This window comes from Triticum aestivum, chromosome 1D, assembly GCF_018294505.1.
Source record: "Triticum aestivum cultivar Chinese Spring chromosome 1D, IWGSC CS RefSeq v2.1, whole genome shotgun sequence".
Classification (NCBI taxonomy): Eukaryota; Viridiplantae; Streptophyta; class Magnoliopsida; order Poales; family Poaceae; genus Triticum; species Triticum aestivum.
Genome location: NC_057796.1, coordinates 427,099,741 through 427,110,791, shown reverse-complemented (window position 1 = coordinate 427,110,791; position 11,051 = coordinate 427,099,741). Strand labels below are relative to the sequence as shown.

General features: G+C 48.1%; 1 protein-coding gene and 1 long non-coding RNA gene across 2 annotated transcripts; one reads left to right on the top strand and one right to left on the bottom strand.

Moving 5' to 3' along the window:
* The first annotated feature begins 2,101 nt into the window (after positions 1 to 2,101).
* On the top strand, positions 2,102 to 9,199 carry LOC123182607 (uncharacterized). Its single transcript, XM_044595242.1, has 3 exons — positions 2,102 to 2,772; positions 3,697 to 3,884; positions 8,264 to 9,199. The coding sequence occupies exons 1-3, from the start codon at positions 2,178 to 2,180 to the stop codon at positions 8,771 to 8,773; spliced, it is 1,293 nt and encodes a 430-aa protein (XP_044451177.1). The 5' UTR covers positions 2,102 to 2,177; the 3' UTR covers positions 8,774 to 9,199.
* Positions 4,763 to 6,080, bottom strand: LOC123182608 (uncharacterized). The gene is made up of 4 exons (XR_006492270.1): positions 5,930 to 6,080; positions 5,759 to 5,820; positions 5,500 to 5,686; positions 4,763 to 5,041 (listed from the first exon to the last, which is right to left on the bottom strand). It is a non-coding gene; the product is annotated as an uncharacterized lncRNA (long non-coding RNA).
* Positions 9,200 to 11,051: the final 1,852 nt, after the last annotated feature.

The following is an 11,051-nucleotide window of genomic DNA, read 5'->3' as shown; positions in this document are numbered from 1 at the left end:
ACAACTAAGTAGGATTGGTTAGATGACTATGATGATGATGTGGTATCGAGTAGAAGTTGTATGATCGATGATGATGAGTATGACTTGTTATTATTATACCAATGATGAGTTATTTATCATTATGATCGATGATGCATGATGCTAAGTTGTTATATGAGCATGATGAGTTATTATATATATCGGTAAGTGAAATGAACATGCATTAGATTAAAGTGGAGCCAACATGTGGTGCACATCGAAAGTACTACTAATCCAAACTAGATCAAGTTTGGATTAGAGTAGTACTTTCGACATGCGCCACATGTTGCCTCCACTTGAATCTACTCCACGTTCATTTCACCCACTGTTATATATAATAAGTAATCATGGTCATAAAATCATATGATGAAAGTACTGTATATAAAACCACACAACGAAAATAAGCTGTATTTTTAAAAATACAGGAAAAGTTAGCAGCAGCGCTTTTTAGAACAAGCGCTACTGCTACTTAGTAGCAGTAGCGCTGTCCAAAGGAAAGCGCTACTGCTAACTAGGTATAGCAGTAGCACTCCCTTTCCAGCGCTACTGCTACTAGTTAGCTGTAGTGCCTTAGTGGCAGCGCTGGTACTACTAGCTATAAAACAAGCGCTACTACTAGGGTTTTCCCTAGTAGTGATTCTCCCTTGCCAACAAGCACATCTATTTTCAAATTTATCATTTATAGGTTTCCGGTCTTTGTTTCTAATCCTCACCTTATTCAAAGGAATTCGCAACTACATCATGGGTAAAGTCCCCAATTGACAAGTAAAATTTTCCTATAGTCACCCCGTTTATCAATGGCTGTCCCAAAGAGGAAGGTCTCACTATTGTGGAAGTTAATCTTAAGCCTATACATTTGTTCAAATGTATAGAAAATAATTTTCAAATGTTGAGAAATCATCAAGGAGGAAGATGGTATCATCTGCATATTGCAGCATGTTAACACCATCTTCACAAAATTCCTCCATAACCCCTTTCTGATAGCCCAATTTCTTAGAATTAGTTATAATATGGCAAGAGCATCAACCACCAGGTCAACACAATAAAGGAGCAAAGGAATCGCCCTGTCCCAAACCTTTAAACGTTTTGAAATAAGGCCTCGCCACATCATTAACCTTTAAGCCCACATGCCACCCCCCATTGTTTTCATAATCTTATCATTCCATTTATCATGAAATGCTTTGAGAGACAACATTTTACTCCCGTTGTCCCTCGATACATGGCATGAGAAAAGAAAACCTGCAGACCAAGTCAAGGGACAAAGCTAGCGTTTTGGTCTGCCACCGCCATCTATTTACGGGACATTTGCATTCAAATTATATGTCATGTATTGCAGGACTGAGGGAGTATGGACAAAGGGCCATTTAATTTTGTCATATGCCTTTTCAAGGTCCACCTATTTTGCGGGGATTTTCAAAGTCAACTTTCAAAAGCATATCACTCTGTTTTTTTAGTATGCATTGTATTCAAAGCCTCATGTAAAATCAACACACCCTCCATGATATATCTATCTTTAGTAAAGACAGTTTTTTGTGGGTTTTAATAAAGACAATTTAAACATGATAAATCAAAGATTGTACAAACTCACCAAGTTTATTCATAAGAATATTAATGATGATTTTAAATCTAACATTTAGCAAACAAATGTGCCTAAATTTCTGAATTTGTTTGACATCTTTAGTCTTAGGGATAAGGGTAATACTCTCATAGTTAAGTCTGACAAGATTCGTATTGTTCTTATGAAAAATCATCAAACATTGCTTTCACGTCTCACTTGATTAAGTTTCCGAACCTGTAGTAAAACTCAATACTGGAATGCATCAGACTTGGAATCTTATTATGTTCCATGGAAGAATGCATAAATAATGACACTACTACCAAATAGTATGACAAGTTATGATATTCAATATTCACCCGCAAAAAAGAAATGATACTCAATGTTAAATCATTCGAAAATTCCAAGCTTCAGACGGAGCCTCGCCAGGGTTGTTGATGCCAGAATCTACCACTGAATACACAAACGTGATCTTCCCCGTCGTTTGCTGATCGGACGGCCCCAAACACACAGTGATCTACAACTCCAGAATCTACCCACTCCCAGAGCTCAGCATCGATCCTCCTTCCCCCACCCTCTTCCCACGCGCGCACCGCACCACAGCATGTCGTGGCTCACGCGCTCCATCGCGGCCACGCTCTCCGGCGAGCCCGACCCCGACTCCGACGCCTCCGAATCCGAGGCCTCCTCCGCCGGCAGGCCGGCCGCGGAGGGGTCCTCGCCGCGCGATCTCGAGGACGAGGAGCCCGAGGAGCCCATCACCCCGAGCCGCGGCGTCAAGGACGACATCTCCGAGCTCACCGAGACCCTCACCCGCCGCCTCTGGGGCGTGGCGTCCTTCCTCGCCCCACCGCCGCCCCCGCCGGAGTCGCAGTCCCCGGGCGCCGCGCCCGCGGAGGCGAACGAGGAGGGGGGCGATGTGGACGTGGACGGGGACGGGGTCGCGGGGATCCGGAGCGATCTGGCGGAGATCGGGGGCAGGGTGAGGAGCGGCATCTCCATGCTGCAGAGCAACCTGGCCGTGGCGGAGATCTCCAAGATCGCGTCCTCGCTCCTGCCGTTCGGGGAGGAGGAGCCGGACGAAGGGGAGCCCGTCGCCGGCGGGACCGAGGAGGTGCTGGTCTTCGTGAAGCACATCTCGACGCGGCCTGAGACGTGGCTCGATTTCCCACTATTCGTCAGCGAGCGTTATGCAGACGGTAAGATTCAGCGCCGATTCAGATAATGCGTAACTTAATTTGGTGCACTGGGATGAAATGGGTGTTGATTAATGAAGAAAGTAGATGCTGGAGGTAGTGTTAGAACTTTCCTGCAAAGATCTCAAGCATGCTCATCCTGAATTAGTTGATATATGCGCATCTTCTAGTCCACAAACTCCTTTCTCGACTGGTTTAGTTCTATGTAGTTTGTTGAATAGGTTGAAGCCGCCACGCCGCAGTCTGGAATGCCATTGCACTTCCTTTGGAAGCTACCTACATCGGTTATCGCTTATCAGTTCATTGATGCTAGCCTATATTTTTCTACTTTGCTTGTACACCTGCTTGGTATCAGCTATACTTTTGGAATCTTGCTGATGTGATTCTGTCCATCTAGCAATGCATTTTCTTATATTCATGATTTTTCCGTTGTCATGCTATTGACTTGATAAACCAAATCAGGTTAATGTCTTAAGCACCATAGCTTGTTTGATATGAATGTAAATACGTAATGCCACGCTCCGTCGACTGTATAGCTTTCCACAGCAGTCATGAATGCTTCATATCTTTTTAGAGGTTGCGCATTATGTAGCTATGCACAGGAAATCATGTAAATATCACAGAATTGATTTCAAGCAGTGTTTCCCTATTGCTGCAGAATGCATCACTTTAGGATACATAGGTAGTAGGTATCTCCATTTCAGCTTGACGTGATATTGAGCTAACATTTAGTCTGGAATAAATAGTTCACCCAATGTATGCATACCCTCTCTACGCCTTTTAGTCCTGAAATGGTTTCGTGATACTTTGTTGGCCTCTAGTTGCATCATATAACTCATGCTTGCCTCTCTCAAATAGAATCATGTTATGTGTAGTAGACCTCACTGATTACCTTAAATCTCTTACACAGTTTCTCTTGATCTTTAGATTTTGAACTGTCGAATGCTCAGTATGTGCATGCACTATCCATGGAACACCTTGTGCCAAGCTTATCAGATTTAAAGGTTCAGATTTGCTCAACTGATATGAGTGAAGCATGTTTCTGGAAGATATATTTTGTGCTTCTGCACTCAAAACTGAACAAACAAGATGCCGAACTTCTTTCAACACCACAGGTAGTTTCCTGCATTACTCACAGTATTTATCTTGTTTTTGGCACATTGTTTTTTAGTTTATTATGGCTTTTGTGCTATGTATGTTGTAATGAATGGAGTGCTTCTTACAGAATTAATGGGACATTTAGCAACTCCAGGCTATATGCCTATATAAGGCTATAACTATCGGAAAATGCGAATGGAGGCCGAGCATCAGGTAGGCCGGTATCCTGGCCATTCACATGCGCTAGGGATGTGTGCCCTCCCGGTATTTCTGGTTCCTGCTCCCTCGTATCGCTGCACCATCGCGTGTATTGAGGGCAGGCCAGCTAGCACAGAGGTACAGAATCTAGGCATTTGAGTAGTTGTTCTCGGTCATTCGACTCCACATCCTCTCCATACTGAGCATAGTACATCTCCAAGGGGCACAGTCGAAGGAATCCCCGCAGGCACGGCCGACCACCAGCTCAGTTATCGCACACGTGGATTAACTGTGTCCAGCAGACACATAAATAACCAAATCATTAGGCCGCCTAAACAGCCGCTCACCAAGATGATGTTGATTTTGAGACTGTAAACTAATTAACAGGATTAGGGGCAAATGCCAAGTTGCGCATAGCAACAATGACCGAGTCAGGTCCATGCTCATTCCACGACATGGATGAACTCGAGCCAGCATCACTGAAATTTGTCTAATCACTGGCAATCTGACAGCCTTAACAGCCTAATTGAGATTTTTCTGAATGTTGCATAAACTAGTGGTTAAACAAAGCCGGCCTTGCAATACAGTAGCTGTAAAACTATTACCATGTTAATGAAAATGATTTGTACATTTAATGCATCGACATTAACACACAAATCTTCTGATCGTCCCACGTGCCATTTGCACAACAATCAGGTGCACGTCTGAACTTAATTAGGATTGGTAGGAGCAATCAACGAATTATCACACACGGGTTCAACAAATTGCCTTCATATCTCTTTTATGTTCCAATAGAACCAAATCATTTGCATTTTCTAACAATAGAAAAAAAACACCATTAGCCACGAAAACACCAAACACCATTAGCCATGAACAAACTTCCAGCTTGGTTATAAATAACCTAATTGATATTTCCAAAGTACTCTTTCTGTTTGGATCAACCTCACGCTTCACTGCTGCTACCCCCATCCCAAACCTGGAAAAAAGGAACGGTTTGCTCAACAAAGGTAGCCAAGCAGCAAAAGCAGAGATAGTACGTACTGAATTTTTTAGAAAAGCTATAGCGAGACATATAAAAAAATTATTGAACACTCCAAAATTGGAAACAGATGCCTACTAAACATTACTTGACATATCCTTGACGTAAAAGAAGTCACAAAAAATATTTTCGTTGTAAGCATAGATTCAGGTTGCAATTAGGACTTAGTTATCGGCTAACTATTCATCCGAAGCAAACACCGTGAACCCTATTTTACAGAAACGGGTAGCACACCAAACCTCAATTAACTGGCCAAAAATTTCAGAAAACAACTACAGTTAACTAAGCACTGAAATTTACATTAGTCATGGATCAAACAATCTGCTGCAGTCATTGTATACAAGGGAAGTTTTCGTTTTCATGCATCGAACAAGGAGGGGAAAAATGAACGATACCTCCAGTCCAGCCGTTGGTAGCTTCAGATCACACCTGAATCCCGTCAAATTCAGGGGGAATCTAATGCTTTGCCTGGCGCCGCCTAGTTTCCCGGCACGTCAGATTTCCCCATTGGCGATGCGAAGAGAAGCCTGCTACTCGACCGGCCTCATCACGGCTAGAGGGCCAGTGTCCAGAACTGGCAGCCTACGGACGAGGAAAAGGAAAACCAAAAAATAAGAACAGGCTGTAGAGGAGAATTAGTGAAAAACACGTCACCTGCACTCTCCAGGCCGAGGGACTTCCATAGACTCCGGCGTGGTGAAGCAGGTGGACTGGATCTGAAAGAGGAAGCAGGCGGCGTGGTCAACCAAATCCAAATCCACAAAGTATGCCGGGGGATTAAGCACGTCAGGACATCAGGATGAAGGGGGGAAATAATATACATACCTGTCGGAGTCGACCCCAAACATCTTGCCGGAGAGCGACGGCGCCCCGTCGGCCTTGGGAGAGACAGGGGAGCGGAGAAGAAGAGTTGTTCCGTGGCTGGGGTAATTCCACGAGGTCAAGGATAACGGCAGGAGGCGGCACACGAGCAGGATATGGGCCAAACATGTACGCTGGGCCGATGTATTCCGGACCGTATATTGGATGCCTAGGCCGACAGCAGCCTGTCAAAAGCCTGGCGCATTTCAGATCCCAAAACTCATTGCACGGCCCAGATACCGGCCTACCTGGTGCTCGGCCTTCAAAAGCCTGCACTCTATAACTATAGGCTATAGCACCACAAGCTGTTTATAGTCAAGAAATTTATTATCTCGAGAACTATTTGGTCCCTTTACAGGTGATGCATGATTTGATATGCTATATTTAGTTATTTAGTACGCACATGTAAGTAACTGAATCTTCCTGGAACTGGGTGATCTGTGGTAGAAATGTGACCCTTAGGGTGTGTTTAGTTTGGGAACAAAATGGAATAGGATGTCATGGTACCATTCCACTGGAACGGCTTGGTTCCGTTCCTGTGTTTGGTTTGGATAATTAGGTGAACGGAAGGGTTGCATTCCAGTGTTTGGTCGGGGAGACGAAATGGAATGAATTTGGTTCAGGTCGCCTCTTGTATAGAAATGGTGAGATTACCTCTTCATATGTGCAATAGAAATGGTGAGATTACCTCTTTTATCAACAAATTATTCGAACTAAGCAAAAGTTTCAATTGTATTTCAGTATAGAACCATCTGTTGCAGCAAATAGCGATGTCAAACGATCCGAATAAGTAGGATCACACCACAACCACACAACATCAGTAGCTGCATCCATAAATAACTGACATGTGGTACACACTTCAGAGTTCAGACTCCCGCATGCACCAACACTTCAGAGTTCAGACTCGACATTACCACACATGCACTTGCTGATTGCAGTTTACAACCAGTAGCAATTTATTCTCTCTTGCTTGCATTTCTGCACTCTCTCTCTCTCTCTCGAAAAAGGTAGCTAGCTGAAAAGGCTAGCCAAGAAGATGAAGCTCTCAAGCGAGAAAGAAAAGGGTTGGCGTGAGTAGATCGATTCGGCTCAATCCTAGAGAACCTTGGGTGCCTGAGGTAAAAGAACACCATGCCAAGCAGAAGCACCTTGAACAGTGCAGCATACAGCACCTGGGCGGTCAGCACGCAAACCACGGCGAACACCCCCATGGCATGTGGGTCTGCGTCGGCTTCCTTGCCGGCTTGCTCTTGGCCAAATCGTCCGCCACCCAGCAGCCGACGGCTACCCCTCCCGCCACACTGCCTCTCTTCCCCGCTAGCCGCCGCCGCTGATTTTCCATGGCTGCTATCCCGATGCCACTAGTCGCATTCTCGCTGGAGGCGCCGCTGCTCTTTCCATCTGACCATCTCCGCTGCCACCATAGACGAGAGAGGCAAGGGGATATGATTGGGTGTGGTGAGAGGGCATGGACGGTGAGGCGAGAGGGGTGGAACTGTGTCTAAGGGGTATATTCTCTTTTGAGGAATGTGTGTTCTGGTTCCTTTTCAAACTAAACACAACAATATGTGCTATGTGTAGGATGAACCCATTACATTCTACCCTATGCCCCAAATCAAACACACCCTTAATGCATAACTTATATTAACAGTTTCAGACTGCAAATAGGATGAATACTGTTTGCTTAAATTGATTAAATTGTTTCGCTTCAAGTGGCCTTTCCGTCCCAAACAAATTGGGCTAGGCTAGAGTTGAAACCCATAAGATCTTGAAACCAAGTCATGGTTCTGGCACGTGAATAGCTAACTTCCACACACCCCTGTCCATGGCTAGTTCTTTGGTGATATTCTGGTCCTTCAGATCTCTCTTTCCGGACTTCTCCCATGCCAAGTTTGTTCTACCCCAACCTCTCTTGACATTATCAGCATGATTTAACCATCTGCTATGCACTGGCGCTTCTGGAGGCCTGCGTTGTATGGCCACACCATCTCAGACGATGTTGGACAAGCTTCTCTTCAAACAGTGCTACCCAACTCTATCACGTATATCATCATTCCGGACCTGATCTTTTCTGGTGTGGCCACATATCCATCTCAACCGGGAGGTATGCTAAGATGCACTTCAAGTTGTGACAGCATAGAATCAAGAAAGGGCGGCATTCACTTAATTGTTGATTCAAACTTGACCAAGTGTTTTCATTTTTCAATGCACACTAACAGAGTGATTTTCTCCTTAAGGTCTCATTTATTTTCTATTCCAAATTATTTCCACCTTATAATTTCCCCTTTTCCCATACAGATCCTAGAAGCAAGGGAGGAGCTGCTGCAAAGTTTACAGGCTAAGAATAAGCGAGGATCTGAGACTACCGGAGAATCATCAGAGAATGCAAATGAATCCTCTGGCCCAGCTGAAGAGAAGGTGATAGAACCTTCAATCATCCAAGATAAAGAAGTCTCCATATCGGAGGTCCGTTCCTTTGAAGAACCCACCTCCGACATCACGCCAGAAATCGAGGCTGAGAAGTTCCCAGTCTCAACCACCGAAGTGGAAATCATCGACAAGTCAGTGATCGAAGAAGAGCTGTTGTCAGTGAAAGATAAAATCAAGGCTCCACTCGTGGAGTCCAGACTTCACACCGACACCGATGAAGACGAAGTGGACGAATGGCCTGAGGATGACTCAGCCGAGGAGCCTGAGGCGGTAGCGGCAGCAAGCAACAGGGCTTCGCTGGGGCGGGAGGAGGACGTGTCGTTCAGCGACCTGGAAGACGACGACGACGATGACGGCAATAAAGGGTCGGGCAAGTAGCTAAAGCTAATTTGAAGGTCCGGTCCCGGCACAATCATCCCAGCCTCCATTGGAGCAGTCCCACAAGCACACGCTCGCTGGCTTCACTCAAGGGACTACAGAAGGCAGCGGTGGATGGATGGGTGGATGATTACGCGGTCATTACTAGCCTCTTGAGAGGCGATGATGATGATGGATCCTCGAAGCTGGCTGGGCCTCCCTCGGCTACCCTGAATTAGAAGAGAAGCACAAAACTGGAGTAATAATGATGGCAAGTAAGTACGTACATCTGTATCGTTTGGCCTGTTTCTGTACATAGAGCCCCCTGGTGCGGGGCTGCCTCCTGTATGAACCAACCTGGCGACGTACCACTCTTGTCTGTCCATCTGGGTGGGCATATTGGTGCAGGTGCGCGCACTCAATAAATCGCTCGATTAGCTGCGATCACTTCGGTTTGGGTTCGTCGCCGTACTTGAGATCCACCAAATGTCTTTGATTGATTTCTGGTATGAGTTGCCCTGGGCGCAGACCCGCTTAAAAAGTTTTACACAGCTGTGGTTACATGCTGTCGTGGAGTGAGCATGAGGGGGAAATGATGAGCATCTAACTTTCGTGAATCATGCATCCAGCTTCTTCGAACTATATAGTGAGGTTGCTGGTACACGCATGATGGCACGCACGAACACCCAAGTAATTTCTTTGGCCTAGCGGGTGCCGGTGCATCTAGCGGCCGGTACGCCAAGTGATAAGGAATCGACCGCGTCGTAGGAGATCACCGGCGCGTCTGACTGGACCGCCGTAGCGAGCGATGGGCTACTGCTGCACCCGACGACGGCGACGGTGCGCGCATCCAACCTGCGGGCCGGGCACCTACACGGACGGCGCCAGCACGTGAGCTCGTACGACGCCGCGCCGGCCAAACGAACAGCGCTTCCCCGTCGCACGCGGCGGCATGGCATGTAGTACCCCTACGGTACGTGCGGCGGGCTAGTGGCGAACCTCGTACTGCTTTGCACGGACGACGCCGGGCTAATCGCGCGCACTGAAGTCCTGCGTTGGAGGTGCCAGACCTTGCACTGCTTTGCACGGACGGCGGCGGGCTAGTCCCGGCGGCGATGGCAGACCTCGTACTGCTTGCACGGAAGGCGACGCGACTAGGCGAGCGGTGGCATGTCATGCACCATGTAGTACTCGTGCGTAATCGCGCGCACCAGAGTCCTGCGCCGGACGACGGCGACGGTGGCAAACCTCGTACTGCTTTGCACGAACGGCGGTGGGCTGACGGGACGGTGCCAAACCTCGTACTGCTTTGCACAGACGGTGGCGTGCTAGTCCGCACACCGGAGTCCTACGCCGGACGACAGCGACGGTGCCAGACCTCGTACTGCTTTGCACAGACGGTGGCGTGCTAGTCCGCACACCGGAGTCCTGCGCCGGACGACGGCGACGGTGGCAGACCTCGTACTGCTTTGCATGAACGGCAGGGCGACGAGGCAAGCGATGGCATGGCATGTACTCCACCATGTAGTACCCGTGCGTGCGTTCGTTGGGCTAATCGCGCGCACCAGACTCCTACGCCGGACGACGGCGACGGTGAGAGACGAGAGCCTCGTACCGCCTGCACGGACAGACGGCGGGCGCGACTAGGCGAGCTCGTACCACGCCGTGCCGGCCGAACGAAGAAGAAAGGGAGCGCTTCCCCCTCGCGCGCGGCGGCATGGCATGGCCATGGCATGTCACGTACCCGGGCCGTGCGCCAAGGTGACACGGCCAAGGTGCGACCGTGGGATCGGCCGGACGGTACCGTTGGCGGGCCCTTGCCTCGCGGAGACATGTGCAAGGGAACTGCAGCTACGGAGCGATGTTTTATCCGCCGATGCCGACGTTGCCGGCGTCCCCGGTGGACTCGCTGCTCGCTAGATCGACCCCGAGAGCGACTCACTGACGGGGAGGGAGGGAGGGAGGGAGAGGTCTCTTTCCTCTCCTCGCAACGTGCGCTGTCTCCCGCACCCCGGCGCCCACGACCACGACCGCCACCCGTACCACATACAGTATCCTCCAGACACAAACAAAACTCATTTCCAAACAAAACATGCGTGCAACGACACTCCACCCGTGGGCGTAATTCTTCTCCCTCGGTTCAGCATCGGCACGATCAGCAGCAAAGAGTTCGCACTGAATGCGGATACAGAGAAAAAAGAGCTTCAGACTGTGACCGGTGGCTACGTACGCTCGGTGAGTTGGAATGTCTGCAGCCAGACCAATGGAACTTCCAGTCGCAAGAGGACGAAGGTAAAAT